General features: G+C 39.0%; 1 protein-coding gene across 2 annotated transcripts; it reads right to left on the bottom strand.

Annotated features, from left to right (window-relative positions):
- Nucleotides 1-154: 154 nt before the first annotated feature.
- Nucleotides 155-17,835, bottom strand: LOC135946234 (probable LIM domain-containing serine/threonine-protein kinase DDB_G0286997). 2 transcript variants are annotated; one of them, XM_065494363.1, is made up of 7 exons: nt 17,662-17,835; nt 7,434-7,544; nt 6,028-6,309; nt 4,566-4,999; nt 2,601-2,969; nt 1,013-1,243; nt 155-741 (listed from the first exon to the last, which is right to left on the bottom strand). In XM_065494363.1, exons 2-7 carry the CDS (start codon nt 7,528-7,530, stop codon nt 628-630), a joined length of 1,527 nt encoding a protein of 508 aa, XP_065350435.1. In that variant the 5' UTR covers nt 7,531-7,544; nt 17,662-17,835; the 3' UTR covers nt 155-627. The 2 variants fall into 2 exon arrangements, with proteins under 2 accessions (XP_065350435.1, XP_065350436.1); XM_065494364.1 differs by having other exon boundaries at nt 7,434-7,541.
- Nucleotides 17,836-18,103: the final 268 nt, after the last annotated feature.

Genomic DNA, 18,103 nt, shown 5'->3' with positions numbered 1-18,103 from the left:
TCATATTTGGAAAAGTGCGGAAAACCCCAAAAATTATGGTTTTCCCATTTGTTTTTATTCATGCATTTTTGCGCTTTGCAAAATTGGTGAGCTCTGAGCCTCATCCTATAAATTTCCTTTCAAGGCGTTTGAGTCATCACTAAAAACCTTGGTCTTCTGTAATTAATGATGTCAATTTATTCAACAGAGGTTGTGTTATTTACATATGATTGCCCAATATGGAATCATGTCCATTTTACAAGTATATATTCCTCCTAAAAATACAGCAAGATTTTCCTCCAGAAGGCATCAGTAAAGGCTCACGTGTTTTATAGCATGTATATAAAAAGCTTCGACAGAAGCCCCAAATCACAGTGACATCAAAAAAACAGGACATCACCACAAATGAACACTTCGGCGCGTATTTATTTTCTGTAGTAATTTTTGAGCGGCAAAAAGGCCAATACAATACAATACATTCATATAGATTGCCTGGTTAAAATGCGCAAATGTACAAGACGTAGAGCAACTTAAATAATTACGCACGGCTGCACCATCACTAGCTGCGGTTCCAAAATAATAATTCCCTCGAGAGCGAAGTAGAAGAGTGAAATTGAAAGTTCGTCGTTTCCATTTATTAATGTGTTATTACATGATGACACAGGGCATGGCACAACAGACCGGCAGGCACACTGGCACCGCAGCAACGCCGCCACCTGAGGATTTGCTCTCGCTGCTTGAGGCGCCTTCCTTCATTTTGGCCTGAAATTAAATAATTTAAATTTGGAATTACTAAAAATGAATGAGTTTGCTCACACCGTAAAATTTTAAAAGTAAAAAAATAGAATTAAAAAATACTAGAGAACTGGGAAACGCAATAAATGACGGAAGAGATTAAAATAGCTCGTGACCTATATTTTTTTCTTTTAAAATGAGATAAAATAAGATAAGTCCCAATCTTTTAATCTCGTCTTTCCATCCTTGTCGAGCAAAATTAGATAAATTAGATAAAATTGATTTTTTTTTAACTCACGCGAACTGGTTCGTCCTTCTTGGCGAACATTTCCACGCCGGGCGGGTAGTAGACGGGAGGGCCTGCGATGTTCTTGGACATCATTCTTTCTTGCTGCAAGGCTGATGGTTTCTCAGGCTCAATTTTTCTCTGTCTCACTGGAGAGGGAGGCGCGATTGGCACTTCGGTCAGGTACTCTTCCAACGGAGCGGCTGGCACGGGGTGCTCGTTGTGCATGTCTCCTGAGTCAACCTGATCAAATATAAACCATATTTATTGAGTTTTTTGTTAGTTTCATGTATAAATATTTAAAAAACCCCGCTTAATTTACTATATGGTTAAAAATTATTGTTACAAAGCTAATGAGTATTTCCAGAACAAGATTTTTTTTAAACAATTAAGACATCCAGTATTGCACTTGCAATTCTTTTTTCTGATTTCCTGCCAAGAAAAATTACAAAAAATACCTCACTGCGGTAAAATGTTCTGTATTTTGTTTTCGAGTTTATTCTAACCTATTTTCTCAACTTACAAAAGTATTTTTTACCCATTAAGAGTATAAAAAACTTGTCAAGGGGATGATGAATAATTATAAATTTTAGCAAATTTTAAAACTTGTTAACTGTCGTAGCAAAGTGTTAATAATTAAATTCAATTCTTTTAATTTATTCCTTTTATCTGAAAAAAAAACTTCTTTTTATAAATCAATCGCATGTACGTGTGTTTAGTATTTTTTTGACATCACAAGTCGCTCAAATAATCTTCTACACGTTACTACTATATTTTTAAATTTATAAAACAATAAAAATGTTCTAAACTTGTCAGCTGATGCAAAGGGTATAATTATGATCTAATTTGAAAAAAATATGTTTTACAAATCAAATTTTCACACCAAAGTTCTATAACTGATTTTTAAAATTTCTTGAAACTGTCTGAGAACGCTGAAACTGGCAAAACTGATCTAAATTCTGCACCAGACGTAAAAAATAATACATAAAAAACGTTTTTCACCAGACAGGGTTGCATTTTGCTAACCACCCGGTTTTTTTCACCACTGATTTTTATTTAACCACTCAATTTTTACCAATTTCTTGCGCAAGAAATGTGAGAAATGAATTTATTCCGTTTTTTCCCCAGTGAAAATCTAAAATTCGCGGTAAAATTTTCTCTACTCTGCAGATTTTTTCTTTTAAACTGCCTCAATATCTCCAAAAATTTAACTCTGACAATTTTTCAAGTCGAGGCCACGAGCTAATATTTATAAAATTATTGACAACTGAGGTGCAAACATTGCCAGAAACAAACTGGTTAAATTTGAAAAAAAATGCCTTTTACCACTGCTATTTTTACAAAATGCGGGTTTTTTTGCAACCCTCTGTCAGTCTGTCACCAAAAAATATCAAAATTTCTGGAAAAAGGCCATTCTTGATTCAAATTTGTGTTAAGGAAATACACTGATTTATTCCAAACTGAAATAAAAAGAGCATTTATTTGCAGAGGGCAAAAATTGCAACAATATTCACGAAAAAACGTCAAAAGTTTATTTGTTTTTTATTGTTAACAATTTAACTAATGTGAGGAGATAATAATTATCAAAAATGGAACTCACAGTGTCTGAAAAGGAGGCGAGGAGTTCCTCAAGGCGCTTGGGGGGCTCGGCGGACGGCGGCGGGGTCATGGCGGGCGACGGGAAGGGCTTGTGGGGCGGCTCGCTCTGCTGCGTCTGCATCGTGTAGTGCAGACTGTACGAGTTGATCGGCCGGTCGACCAGCACCGGCGGCTCCTTGGGAGGCTCCAAGGCGCGGCTCTTGGGCAGGCCGGCGTACTTGTACGTGATGATCGTGTCCTCGGGCTTTGGCTGGTCCACGGGGATCTCGTACGAGTACGTGTTTACAATCGGCGTGCCCACCACCGGCTTCACGTTCACCCCGTTGTCCACCGGGATCTCGTACGTGTACGTCTTCACTGTCGTTGTCACCTGAGGAATTTCATTCATTTTTAGTTTCGATACACCAGTTGATCCTCTTTTTTCCCCATCCTATTAAAATTTTCCTTTTTTAAGAGGAATTTAGGCATTTTTTAATGTAACTGCAGGTAAAATTTAATATGAGAGAGACGAATCATGCAATTATTAAAATCACTTTTGGCCTTCACTCATGTTTATAATAATTGACTGTTTTCGCCCCCATGATACGAGTTAATAATTTCGCCTCCTTATGTCGAAGAAGGCGAATTTTTTTCGTAAAAATGTTGATTTTGCCAAAAAAATGCGAGTTTGGTGTCATCGAACCTCAATTTATAAATTTTGATCATATTTTTACACTCGGAGCAACGGATTTTTTTATTTGAGAAATTAAATTTTAATTTCGCTCAACAGGATTGCATTCCACGCGTAAAAAATGGACAAAATTTGGAATATTAACGTAAAACCCGAGCAATCGACGCGATTTGTCGCTGGGGAGGCATATTTTCAAGTCAAAACCTTGATCTAGTGCGTAGGTAAATTAAAAAAATAAAATAAAACCAAACACTTTAAAAAGCGCAGATTTTGGGGGCGTTGGCGGCGGGGGCGGGCGGCAATTGGACCTTAAAGACGAAAAATTTTACGGCAAGTTTGATAAAATTAGTTTTATTAATGTATAGCCCATTGCAGCAGAGTTATTAATTTTTAAAGTCGAAAAAACCCGATTTGTGACATTTTAAACTTTTGATTTCGGGGCCCAGGCGGGGCCTTATGGGCCGGATGGTGCTGATTCTGGCACCAATCGATGCCATTTAGTGAGAAAAGTCCACCCGTGTTCGGTTTTCCAAAATCGGACCATATTTCGAATTTTTACGAATTTTTGTCGGCCAATTTTTCGAAAAAGTAGAAATTTACAAAAAATGATTTTAATATTTTTATTAAAATTCGGCCGTTTGTCCGATCATCAACCACAACCCCTCATCGGACAGGTGTTTGAGTGGTCCCTTACTAGAGATACCCTAATGACCATTTTCAGGGTACCTCGACCTGAGATCCGCTCCCAGGATGATTTTTCATGGATTTTCAGTACTATCGAGCACATTTGGCGATAATCGGCGGCGATATTTCATCCTTGCCTGTCACCGATCTTCCTCAGGTCGAACGCCCTGAGGTCTATTTCTTGCGGTTTTGCCGGCGCCGTCACTTATATTTAAGTCTTTTGGTTAATTTCGCCACCTCGACAGACAGGGGTGGAAGCCACTACTTGTACTTTGCTTAAATCACTAAACTGAGTTCGTTGCTATTTTATGCATATTTTACATAGTACTTTAAACTCTCAAGAAGTTATAAATTTTAAGATCTTTTAGATCTAAAAAGCAAAAACATGTAAATTTTTACAAAGCTGATGTTTAAAAAACTAAAGCCATTTTAATCGGATTAGAAACCGTCAATATTTATTGGAGCAAAAGACAGTCGAATATTTTGCGATAAACCGTCTGAAATCCACTTGTTTTCCTCAAAATTATGTGCCAAACGAGATTAAAAAAATAAAAAAATTCACAATTTTTCCTTTTTTTTAACCAATTTATCGTTTTCTGTGTCATTTCTCACCTGTCTGGAGGGTGAAGGTGCCCTAACACCAGGGAGGCCTCTCCTGTTCAGGGAAGACGATCGTTCCAGTTTGGGCGAGGGCGGATACTGCAGCTCCCTGCGCACGGTGTTGGGCGTGCCGTACGTGTGGTTGTCCGCCTGCTGCGGCTGTTGGTACGGCAGCGGCTGCGGCTGTTGGTATTGCTGCGGCTGCGGCGGCTGGTATTGCTGCTGCTGGAAGGTGCGCACGACGCGGCTCACGTGCTGCGACGACGTCAGCTCGTTCGGCTCCAGAGGGGTCGACTGCTGCGCGTGGTGCAGGTCCACCAGCAGGCTGTCCAGCTCGTTCAGGTTCTGCCGCAAACGCGTGTCCGGCACTTCCTGCTGCGGAGAGCTGCCTCTGTACTGGTACTGCGTCGATGATGTGTGCTGCTGTTGCTGCGGCGCCGGAACATCTAATTCGAGATAAAATTCACCAGTTGCATAAACCCTAAGAGTTCGAAGCCGCCAACAGATGGCGCCACCGTAGACTTTCGATTTTAAGGCACTTCCGCTGCGATTTCAGACTCAATCTAGCTGCTGTGCATTTTTCAATTAATTTGCTAATTTTTGACGTGCTGAAAACCAAAATCGGTTCAGCCAATCGCCGTAGAATCGTGAAAAACTATTGTTTGAAATAAAAAAATATTTTCCAACGTTTCTACGGCGAATGGCTGAACCGATTTTAGTTTTCAGCACGTCAAAAAAATGAAATTAATTAAAAAAAGCAAAATAGCTAGATTGAGTCTGAAATCGCAGCGAAAATGCCTTAAAACCGCTTAAAACAAAATTTTTAAGAAAGTCTGTGGTTGCGCCATCTGTTGGCGGCTTTAAACACTAAGGGTTTATGCAACTGGTCAATTTGAAAGAAAAAAAAGGGATTAGAGAAATTAAATTTTCTTCTAAACCAGCAATAAATCGTCTATTACGTTGGGAAATATTTCCCTTTTAAATATTTTGGTGGAAAATAGCCTTTTAAATTTTAAAGTTGATCAATACAGGGCGACAATTGAAAATTATGGATGCAATATGCTGTTGATCGATAAAAAATTTTTTCTACAATAAAAAATTCAACATTTTCAAATTTTCTCCGAAATTTCCACCGCTTTGATCACATTTTCTTGGCAGATTTCGATTCCTCTCCTCGAGATCTGTCCAACAGCGGATGAAACCTTTTAGGGAAACTCTTTGTTTTGAAATAAAATAAAGATTTCAAGTAAGGAGACAGTCCTCAAGCATGCTAACTTTGCAGCCACTTTTCTCAAAAATTTTCACGGTTCCTTAGGTCAATTTTGGCTTTAACTAAATCCTAAAAGATCAGTTCATGCATTGCCAACAATTATTTTCCAGGATTTTGCCTCTTTAAAACATCTAATCAGAAACGAGCAAAGCAGCTGTCACATTTTTCTGCGGTTTGCCTGTGACATTTTTTTTTATTTTTTACCTTGCGGAGCTGCCGAAGAGGTTGTGTACTGGTACTGGTAGGTCTTGTACGAGGAGACGGTGTGCGGGCTGGAAGCCCTCTCGGCGACCACTGTGGTCGAGTTCATCGGCTGCAGGTACTGGATTCCGCCGACGTGTTGCTGGGGCTGGTGCGGCTGGCCGTAGTGTTGCTGGCGCTTCGTGGTCGTCGTGGTCGTGGTCACGTGGCCGTTGGTCAGGTTGTTGTGGCCTGCAGACGAGCCGGGCCGCGACACGCTGCTTTGCAGATCTTCCAGCAGCAGATCTACACATCGATAAAGATGAAAATACTTTTGTTTCTTGAGGATTTAAGGTTATATAAGACTAAGATTTAATTATTAAAAAACCTATTTGCCGCATATTTATTTGAATCTAATGTGATTTTTTTTGAAACTGCAAATTTCTCTGGTTGTTTGTCAGCAAAACTTCCATTTGTTTTATAATTTTTTTATTCAATTTAAAATTGCATAAATTTTCTTAGGTTGTTTTTTTATTCCAGCATCACGTCGAGAGTTGCCACTTTACAGAGTATGATAATTATATCATATTTAAAAATCTTGGGATTGAATTTTAAAATTACAACAATCGCATGTAATCCAAGGTAGTGAATTTTCATTTTAAAATGTTTTTGTTTGATTTAATTTTTCAATTTATTTAATTTTAAATGTCCGTTTTTGGTTAGAGAGGAAAGACGTTTATTAGCTTCTAACGTAGTGCAGATGGCATAAGTCTGAGAAAAAATAACAATTTAAATGTGTGAAACATTTATGTTAATTGTATAATTATGTCGATTTTGCGAAGAAGTCTTAGAGATTTGTATCATTTGCTCAAGTTTAAAAATAGTAATATTACTTAATTTCAAGCCGCTAAACATAAGAAAAGGTTTCCAAATGGTTTAATTTATGATAATTCATACTCTCAGAATTATAAACCGTTGGTGTCTAATAAATAAAATATTAATAAATGTGTGAAATTTATACCGTATAAATTTAAAGATTTAATAGATTAAATTATTAAAAAAGGGTAAATTATTATTTTATAAGTAAAAATTAAAAACATAAATAACTTCTTTTAAATTTTGAAGTTTTAAAAAAAAATTGTATTTTAAGATTTAATTAAAAATTCGTTTTTTTAGGTTTTTTAAAAATTATTTAACTAGTTAAATTGCTTGTTAATGCCCCAGTTTAATAATCAATCTAACTAAATCTGGATCAAGTTTGTAATTAAATGAGAAAAATGATCAAAAAGATGTTTGATCATTGATTTTGCCATTTAATTTCCAAAAATATAAAAAATTATTAGAAAAAATTAGAATCAGTGTCTTGTAATTAATGGATTTTGGGAGCGTTATTTATAAGTTCCAATTGATGTGCTTAATGAGACACTGACCAAGTGATCCGTCCATTGGCGACCCATTGTCCAGCAGGGTCGGGTGTGCCGAATTCGAAGAGTACATCGTGGTCGTTGTCTGGCGTATGCTAGTCATCTTTGAAACGTCTGCTGAAACACGCACGATTATTTCAAATAAATTAAAATGCAGAATATTCCCTGCCATAAATGCTAATTACATCTATAAATCCACCTGTCAGAGAACTGGAATGAAATTCGAACCGATCATCGGTCAAGATCGAAATTTATAGTAGGCGAGTCCCGTGTTTCGTGTTTCGTCGTTCGTCGGGCCCACACGCGAATGCATCTCAATGAATTCATGTGTGTGCTGCGAGTAGGAAGAGCGAAAGAAAGCGGAATATTATGCTGTTAAAAGGAAAATGACGTAGTGGGTCGTTCGGCGCGGCGCGGCGCGCCTCGAAAATAAAATAAAAGCAAAGCAAAAGTGTACGTGCGGCTGTGGGCAGCTGGCCGGCATCAAGGCATTCAGGCGTGTGGGCAGCCCCAACCTGACGCGCTGCGCTGCACCACTCACAATTAAATATACGTATACGCATCTTTCCGTCTCGCGCGCGGCCTTCTTGAGCCGCGAGCCGCCCACGCATCCACCAGCAATTTCCGGAGATTCGAGCGAAAATAGCAGCGAAACTGCAGGCTAGCTCGTTCGTGTCAATTTGGCTTGTCCAAGTTCAGAATTTAAATTTAGATTTGGCAGTGACGAATGGTGTTTGAAACTCATATGTCTGTTTAATCGGGTCATCGCACTTCAAGGACACGTACACGAACTTTTGTTTGGCACTTAATTAAAAAGGGAAGAATAGATGGCGCATTAAAAGGTTTTAATTTGTCGTATTCTTGAAAGATATTACATTATCTACGCAATTAAAAGTGTTTCTTAGAACGGTTTATCTCTTTTAAGAGGGGCCAGCCTATCTCAACTCTAGTGCTAGACTTTTGGGACTGTTAGTCTTTTATTCTTATTTTTTATCGCCAAACAGTCCATTTTAAGATTAAAATTGTTGATTTTCATTCTGGGAGATGAAATTTACAAAAATTGCAACACTCCTTTTCATAAATTTGCATGCAGACTCAGGAAAAAATGCGTTTGTTAGTCTTTCAGGAAGGCCGGCAGGTCAAAAATAATAAAATTTATTTTCACGGTATAATTTTTTAGCTGTAGAGAAAATATTGAAATCTTAAGGGGAAATTCTAAAGTCACACGAGCCAAAAATTATTGTTTTCAATCGCAGATTGGTGATTTTTGGTCCATCATGGTCTGTTAAAATAGTTTTTACCAAATAATTTTGGTCTTTTTCTAGACTTCTTTTTGCAATCAGATTTTTCACTCATAAAAATATGTTGTCAGTTGCCTGCCATATAGCTTTCTAGAAGAGTAGAAACAAAAAAATGGTTCATTGACTATTTCCTAGAGTCGAGTCCTGCTTTTCTATTTATTTTTCAATAGTTTGATAGATCTAGAAAGCGAAATGTTGGCATTTTACCATTAATTTTTGGTTTAAATTGATCCTTGCTCTATAACATGACTTGATTGATGAAAAATTTGCAGGCTTTTGTAAAGAAAAGAAACGAAATCATGTGAAAAATGTTCAATCGTGGTCAAATAGTTCAATTATAAATTTAAAAACGTACGTACATTCCTGGAAATTAATTTAAAAACCCCTGTTATATGAAAAATAATTAAAAGAACATTTTTTTATCGAATGCCTCATGTTCTAAAATATTTATTTCGACATAACAAATAGATTTATGGGTCCTGTTCCTTTTCATGGCACATCTGGCAAGTGTTTAGCTCAAACTTTACTTGAAAAAATGACAGGGCAGAGATGGTGTCCCTCATAATTATGTTGTTTGACCTAAATTTAGTCTCCTTTCTGATTTCATAGTGAATTAAGCTGATTTAATCATGCTAGTTTATTTATTTCTTTCTTTCTCTCTTGTTGATCACGCTCATTTTAAACAAAATGAAAATTGCGAAACGTGACAGATTGTGTCAACTGATTCACGCCTATTCTCGGCGTTTAAATCCTTTTGAAGTCGTCTCTGCCTCGTGTTTCTTTTCCTCATTTACTGCACTAAATCGCTGCCCACGGCGAGCCGCCCGCGAGAACAACCAAATATCAGCGCTGGCAGGGGCATAAGCGAATGGAGGATTGCGTAACCGCCGGACGACGTCACCAGCCGGCAACACACCTCTTCAGCTTGGCTTTTTTGGTCCGTGTGCCGATCTCTCACGCGTTTTTTTGTCCCGCGCGCCATCGGCGAAAAATATGCCAGCAGCTGCCAAGGCGGCGGTGGCGACGTCACAATTATATTAAAGCAAAAAGCCGTATTAAAACGAGATGCATTCATCCTTCGGGTAAATTGGCGCAATGCAGTTGACCTCTAACCCTTTCACTTTTTTTCTCTGTTCACGCGTTAAACGAACGCGCCGAGTGACGCTGAGTAACAATCGAACGAACGGCGTGTCCTCCGCGGCAAACAAATGGTCTTTGCTGCCATAAATGGTCACCCACACAGGACTGGACGGCTTTGAAACCCGTTCGGGTTCGTCACCGTCGAGATTAAAGCGAATTATAACATTATATACACACATGTGGCCAGCGGAAAAGAGCTATTTAATTGCATTCAGCGAACTGCGCTTTTCAAAACCTGTAACAAACTTGACTGCACACGTCAACCTCGAGTTCAAACAAACGGACAATGTGTGAGGTACGTATAATCATTTATTTGCGTTTCTCGGTAAAGTCAAGAATATCCTCTCTTTGTAATTTTAAACAAGGTTTGCAAAATCAAGGTTTCTTATTGTTAGTTTATTCCTTGACTTATCTGGCGTGTATGTTTTTAAACAAATGGTCGTCCCTTTAAATTTAAAAATATGCTTTTGATTTATTACTGAATACACCAGATGTGTAAACCCTTAGTGTTCGAAGCCGCTAACAGATGGCGCCACCGGATAATTTAGTAATAAATTTAATTTTAAGGCACTTCCGCTGTGATTACAGACTAAATCCTGCCAATGTGCATTATTCACTTACTATACTTTCTTTTGACGTGCTGAAAAACAAAATCAGTCCAGCCATTCGTCGTAGAAACGTTGGAAAATATTTTATATTTCAAAAAATAGTTTTTCATGATTCTTCGGCGATTGGCTGAGCCGATTTTGATTTTCAGCACGTCAAAAGAAAGCATATTAAGTGAAAAATGCACAGTAGCAGGATTGAGTCTGAAATCGCAGCGGAAGTGCCTTAAAATTAAATTTATTACGAAAGTATTCGGTGGTGCCTTCTGGTGGCAGCTTCGAACACTATAATTGAATTAAAACAACTCGATTTTCAATCAATTAAATTCCTACAATATCTACAAACATGCCATTGAAGCTAATTTTTACTGTAAATTTTATTTAAATTAATTATTAAATTTTTCATTGCATTTTAGTTTGGCAAAATCAAACAATTAGAGCAGGTTAAAGAACGAAATAAACATTCGGTGCGTTGAAATAATATCGTGACGTCACTGGTTTGCTCGCATCTCGCGGCTGTGACACCTACGGGAATGATGCAAATGAGCAGCGACGCAACAGACACGCTTGCTTTTTCTCAGAATGAAGCAGTTAGCCAGCAGCGAGTGACTTCAAAATTATTCTCGCCGCTCACTCGCTCACTCACTCACTCTCGATCCTAAATAGACGATCTTTATGCGCGCGCTCAGGCAGCAGCCTTGACTGACAAATGAGCAGCCGCTAATTCAGGATAATTGCTAATTACACACCACACCACGAACAATACAATGCCAGTGTCAACGAGGAGAAAAGTGCTCCACACCTACTGTTTGTGAGTGTTTGTTTGATTTAATCATCTCAGAAATTTTCATTATTATCTAATTATTGTTAAACGTTTATCAAATTGATTGAATAAATTAATCAAATTAATCAAGAAAGTTGAAAAAACTCAAGTCACAGGCGAGTTGGGACACGGCCCAAATTAAATTTGAAAAAATAAATCAGCGAAAGAATTTAATTTGTCACAAAAGTTGAAAGCTCCTAATAGATTTTTTAATTAATTAAATACAAACTTGAAAATGCAATAAACAAAAATAAATTTACAGTGTATATGATAAAATAAATTGACCAATAAAATCAACTCGACACTTTACATTTTTATAACTATGTTTTCTCCTTGCCGATCAAAAATGCAAAGAGTTACTTTCTGTTCAATCGATCCATTTGGCACGGCGCATCGCAATCAAACACAAATCGCCCGTCGTGAGTCTTACAAAGCGACAATTTAAACGTGGATGTTCAGCTGGAACGCGAGCTGCAAGCCAAGCAAGTCACAAAAAATGACGTGTTCGTCGGCGATAAAGAGCGCAGTGTATCCCTGTGCTTAAAAGAGTTCTTACGCAAAGGCACGTGACCCAAATAAAAATCTTTGCTCAGTGGGAGTGATATTCTTAATGGAATGACAAGTGAGGTGCTTCTCTCTTTCGCCAACACAATTACAGCGTGATTCTGAATCTGAACTCTGCCCGCCCGCCCGCCCGCGACTTCAATGCATTATCTTGATAGGAAAATAACGTACCTCATCGTCGGCACTGCTTTTGATCAATAATAAAAAGAGCCGGCGAGTCCTGAGCATGCCGAACCGAACAAATCATTCCATAAAATTTGAACAATTTTCAAACGTGGGCCGAAGCAAAACATGAGAATAAATTGACAGGCTCTGAGCGTGAGCATCGTTAAAACTTTTATTTTTTTAGATTGGATTAAGGATTATCGTCTTTTATGACTCTCAGACAAAGGGGAAGATTTTCGTTTAGATTGGCCCCTGCAGCAAAGAAACGTGTGTTGAATAATACATATTATTCTGGTCAAGAAACTCGTAGCGATTTTGACGGATAAATTAAATGAAGCAACAGAAGTAATTAAATAATTCTGAATTTTTTTAAATTTAATGAGGTCATTTAAATCAAGTTAAATTTCAGATTTTGACAAATCATTTAAAATAATTTAATATTTATTTCAGTGGGAGCCAGATGTGCGATAAAATTGGTTCGCACTGCGCAGATCCAAGATGGCGTCTGAATGTGGGAAACAAAAAGCTCTCTTTGGATTGCCGTACGAGTGTCAAGAGTTTGTTTTTACGATCCAAAAGACACAATTAGTACAAGTAATGCAAATTATACGTCACAATATTGACTAAAACTCGGTTCTTTTCGCGCCGTTTTTTCGTGCCATACTCCACCAGACGCCATAACTGCGCGTCGCACGAATCTGGGCTATTTTTTTATTTTACTGCCAGAATGAGAAAAATCCAGTCTAAAACTGCCATCGCTATCATCAATAATAAAAATTGAATAAATATTCCACACCTATTATTTCGAGGGTGATTGAAATGCAGAACTTTACGAAGAAAAAAATTGGTGAGTGCACATTAGCAATAAAATGCCTTATTAAAACATTTCTCATCGCAAAAGTAATTTACTTTCATCGCAGGGCTCTACTTGATGCCTTCGTGGCGCCGTGACTCGTGACCCACCCACCAGGGCCTGATTTCAATCAAAAGGTCAAACGCTTAGACATTTCACATCTTCTATAAAAGCAGAGACAGCACAAGAATCATTAAATTGGCATTCTAGCTGTGTGATGAGTCAAAGCTGCCGAGTTCGTTGGACTAAAAGTAAGAAACTTGCCAAAAGTCCTCTGTTTCAAAATTAATTCAACCAACCCCCTCTAAGAGCTAATTGAAAATTTCCCTCCTGCGGTGTCCCGTGTCAGCGCCGACGCCTTATTAACCCCTTTCTTGATAACTTCTTTTAAAAGGTGCGGGGGCGGTGGAGTAGAGCCGGCTCCTCGTTAAATGCCTCGTAAAACTGACCCAATTCCGCGTGTTTGGATTGCAGCTCGGCGGCGGCGGCGGCTCGGGCACAGGAATAAATATCCCATAAATTAGTCAGCGCGCGGATCATCTCGTGTCGCAACAAATCTTTTGTGTGTCCTCCGGACTGTGGAAATATGGAGAGAAAGAAAGAGGCCTGTCTCGGTGACAAAAAATATACAACAGACAGAGAAAAAGCTAAAATTAACTCGCTTAAGTATACACCAACAAGTAGTAGTGCTCGGCGCTCGCGGGTTAGTCACACTCGCCGAAGAGAGCGTGGTCAAATGAAGCGTTCTCGAAAGCAAAACACGCAGCTCTGCGCGCGGCCGCTTTTAAAAGAACTTGGTTGGTACTCTTTCCCTCCCAAAAGACAGACGGAAATAGAAATGGGAAGTGGATGGCACCTTGAATTGTAGGAATCTTCAAATTAGTCGAAAGTGAGTGGAACACAAACAATTCTCGGTCCCTGCCCCCGAAAATTCTATTTTAAATTATTTCAACGGCGGGGGTGCGGCAATTTACGAGTGACAGGTGTTTTTTTCTCTCCTTTCTCATCGACCTTTCCTCGTTCTCAAGCTGACGCAATCGATTGCAATGCTGCAGGGTTGGAGCCAGCCGGTGGACAAAAAAGGCGATAATATTATGCTATTCACTGCGGCGGCATTGTCCAAATCGGGCGGCTAACATCCATCAATTGGCGTGCAGAGAAAGAAAGACAGGCGGCAGCAAAGGTCAGTGCTAGCTGGCTGAATCGATTCAAATGCACTAGCAAAGGTCACTCAACACCTTGCCAGCAAATTTTGCTAATATATTGGCAAAATTTAAGAAGTTCTACGGATGGCAAGGATGTTTATTTCCTAACAAGTTGGTTTTAAAATTAATTTTGTTGTTTTTTAATCCGGGACAGATGGTTATGCCAATAAATTTAATGCTGTTGCGAACAAATTTTATTAAAAAAATATAAATGCCAAGAAAGATTTGGAAAATGTTTCGGGACCATAAAATTATTAATTTGAATATTTTAATCTAAAATAAAGAAAAAGCGTCAGGAAATCCATCAGCTCTTTTAGAAGCTCGAACCAACTAAATTTTGCAGCCTGTTGAAAGTGTAAAATTATTTACGCTAAAATTACTAAACATTCTTGTTTTTATGCAAAAGCCTAAAAAATCCTATTATAAATAGTCGTATTTTTTGTTGCAAAAAAAACAGTTTAAAACCCCCAACCCTTAGAAAGGGTCTAATATTTATTTCAGCGGGAGCCAGATGTTCGATAAAATTGGTTCCCACTGCGCAGATCCAAGATGGCGTCTGAATGTGGGAAACAAAAAGCTCTCTTTGGATTGCCGTACAAGTGTCAAGAGTTTGTTTTTACGATCCAAAAGACAAATGCAAATTATGTCACAATATTGACAAAAACTTGCTTCACGTGACCGTTTTTTCGCGCCATACTCCACCGGACGCCATTTCTGCGCGTCGCACGAATCTGGACCCCGCTGATTTATTAAAAAAACAATCATTCAAGTTTTTTGCTAGCAACATTTTTCTTTTAAATTGAATTTTATCGAAGCAAACAAAAATATCCACTTGAATTTTTTTATGTTCTTGACCTGACGACAGTGACGAATTAATTTTGACCGTGCTGAAAGCAAGTAAAAGCAGGGGATGGAAATAGCCGCAGACGGCAGACGGAGGGCGCGCTCTCGGCCCGAGACTAAATAATACAAATTTGCGCTCAACTCGGTGTAGAGGAGACGAGTAGTATTCGCCTGCAGTGCGTCGGCGAAGTTGGTTGTGCAACGCTCACTCACTCACTCAGAGAGAAGTTATTTATTGCAAAGCAGGGAGGAGTCATGAGCGCGAAAGCAGGCTGCTGCGAGAGCAATTTGTTTGGGTCTCGAATATACAGAATAATATGTACACCTTCTGCGCTCAACGTGTATGCAAATTGGCAGAAAAGCAAACTTGTAAATTCGCCAACTGTTGTTGCTCAATTTTCGAATGAATTTAGCGATTTGAGTAATGCCTTCTCATGACGCGAATTTCGGGCGTGTACGCAAGAGAGTTGATTCAAGTTAATGCAATGTAAATCAGGGAATTATTGTAAAAACAAATAAAATGTAGAAAAAATAATAAAATGAAACCCTGATCTCGTTCCTGAGCGCCCTGACGGATTTTAAAGGGTAAATATTACATATATTCTGAAAGGTCTCAACCAGCGGGAGCTAAGATGTGCGATAAAATTGGTTTGCACTGCGCTGATCCAAGATGGCGTCTGAATGTGGGAAACAAAAAGCTCTCTTAGGATTGCCGTTCGAGTGTCAAGAGTTTGTTTTTACGATCCAAAAGACAAAGTTAGTGCATGTAATGCAAATTGTGTCGCCAAATTGACCAAAACTTGGTTCTTTTCGCGCATTTTCACGTGACCGTTTATTCCCGCCATACTCCACCGGACGCCATATCTGCGCGTCGCACGAATCTGGACCCCGCTGGTCTCGACTTGGCCGTTCCAACGGTCTGCGAATCTCAAAATTGGAACTATTACAAAGCCCGACAGGCGTCGTTAATGTACACATTGCAGTCAATAATATCGATCGCTCGAGGACTAACCTGACGCCAGGATTCGATTTCCTCCTGTTCTGATGGTCTTTTCTGACCCAAGGATAGCTCCAGGCTCGTTCCGAGATTAAAAATCAGCCGATAATCGTGCAATTTTTATTTAATCACCACAAGCACGCCCATTAAATCTAATTCGATATAAATCATTCACAACGTTCAGACAATCCGTATCCATATTTAAAAAATAAGAAGAATGCAATCTAAAAATGTCTAAGTACGTTACTCATACTCAGGGCAACATTTTGCTCCATTCTTGAAAAAATACAAAAAAAAGAAAAATAAATTTAAAATATTAAAAAAAATTTGTTATTGTTTTAAAAAATTATTTAATAACAATTTAAAATTTATTTATGTATATATGTTTGCTTGCACTAATAACATTTATAAATTGTTTGTGCTTGTAAAACACGTTTCTGTTTGGCAAATGAATGTAAAATAAATTAATTAAAGTAAAATGGACCAAAAAGCGCAATCAATTTTTACTTTCTAATCGAGACACCGCGAGCAGATTTTTTTTCTCCAGTTTTCAGAGTTGAGAAGCCGCCGCGTGCGTGCGTGCAATTCGCCGGCGGTGCTCTCAGCAGCAGCGAGCGCAGAGTGAGCGGGCGGAGTGGCGCGCGAGGTATTTCTGGTCCACAATTTGTTGTCTAAAGCGAGATTCTAAAATTAGCTAACCGTGAGAGGGTGGTTGTAAAATAAATAAGGCGTGCGTCCGAATCCAAACGTTGGTCACAATTGGCGTCAATCGCCCTCGACGACGGATTGCACATCGCGCGGCGGGCAGCGAGGCGCCAGCGCACACCAACCCTTCCACGTCACGCCCAAAGAGAAATAAATAGTTTGAAAACTTGACCTTCGGTGGTTAAATATAGAGTTGGTTGAAAAGTTGAAATTTTTAGAGAGGATTGATTTTTTAATGAGCTTCTAATCGTCACAGACCGTCAATTAAATTCCATTTCATGCGATTTTAACTATATATACATAATATTATCTCGTAAAATGTTAAATAGTGCAGAATTTTGGTTTAGAGGAAATAATTTTCAATTTTTTTTATAACAGAAGGAATTTTTTACTTATTTTTTTTTGCGTTCAGGCTTGAAAAAGTTCATCTTTGGAACAACTCAGCAAGTTTTATTCTTTACAGCCTCGTATATTTCTTATAAATAAGCACTTTTCTGTAATAATTTTTGTTTTAATTATTTTTATAAACCTACTCAATAATAAAATAATGCAGGGAGAGACTAAAATTAATTTTTAATTCGAGGATTTCATGAACAAATTTTAAAACCGGTTTTATATATTATTTTTATCACCTATAAATGAGTAAAATAATTAATTTGTTTAAATTATTTCTTCATAACAATAAAAATTTAAATTATCAAGTACATTTGAATTGTGCATTCAGAAATAATCTAATATTCACAGCCCTGGAACCTTTGGTATTCCTAAAACGTAATTAAGGAATTAACAAGTTGCAAAAATGCAATAAAAAATCTGAGTGACCGCTTCTTCAAATTATTCAAGTCAGTTTGGAAGAGGAAAGCGACAGGCGCGAACATCTGCTCGGCAACCTTGCCGAGCGCAAATAAGGCGTTCTCGCCTGATGCTGCCTGCGATCTCTAGCCGGGCGGCGGATTTTTCTCCGAAAGTGAAATTCGCACCTGATCCAAAAAGAGGCGATTTGGCGGGCAAAGAGGCCGGCCCGGAGGCTTACCTGCTCGTGGACGCGACTTCCAGAAGCAAAAAGGTCGGCTGCGCGGGTTGGGTCGGCTGGCAAGCTCGGCGTCGGCCGCAATTCGGGCCGAAAGCGCGGGAGGCGGCGGAGGATCGAGTCGGACGGCGGTGCTCGCGGCTCTCGGCGAGCGAGGCGACTGCTCTGCTCGCGCCGCCGGCCGGGAGGGGGCCGCCACCGACTCGCGCTCGCACTGGAGGGGCACTCGCCGGAGTAGGTGGGATGCTGCTGCCTTGCTCTGCTCTCTCGCTCCTCCTGACGCCGCTGGTGCACATCACTCTGCCCTTCCTCAGGATCAACATCTGCAGGGCTATGTGAATTTCACTAGTTGCATAGGCCCTTAGTGTTCGAAGACGCCAACAGATGGCGCCACCGTATACTTTCGTAATCAATTTAATTTTAATGCACTTCCGCTGCGATTTCA

The sequence above is a fragment of the Cloeon dipterum genome, chromosome X (genome assembly GCF_949628265.1).
Source record: "Cloeon dipterum chromosome X, ieCloDipt1.1, whole genome shotgun sequence".
Lineage (NCBI taxonomy): Eukaryota > Metazoa > Arthropoda > Insecta > Ephemeroptera > Baetidae > Cloeon > Cloeon dipterum.
Note: the sequence above shows the minus strand (reverse complement) of the source record. Positions and strands in the feature narration are given on the sequence as shown.

Coding starts and splice junctions, on each gene's coding strand:
- LOC135946234 (XM_065494363.1), bottom strand. CDS start 7,530: ATGACTAGCATACGCCAGACAACGACCACGATGTACTCTTCGAATTCG. Junction 5,000..6,027: donor CTCTTCGGCAGCTCCGCAAG/GTAAAAAATAAA, acceptor ATCTCGAATTAG/ATGTTCCGGCGCCGCAGCAA. Junction 1,244..2,600: donor TCGCCTCCTTTTCAGACACT/GTGAGTTCCATT, acceptor ATATTTGATCAG/GTTGACTCAGGAGACATGCA.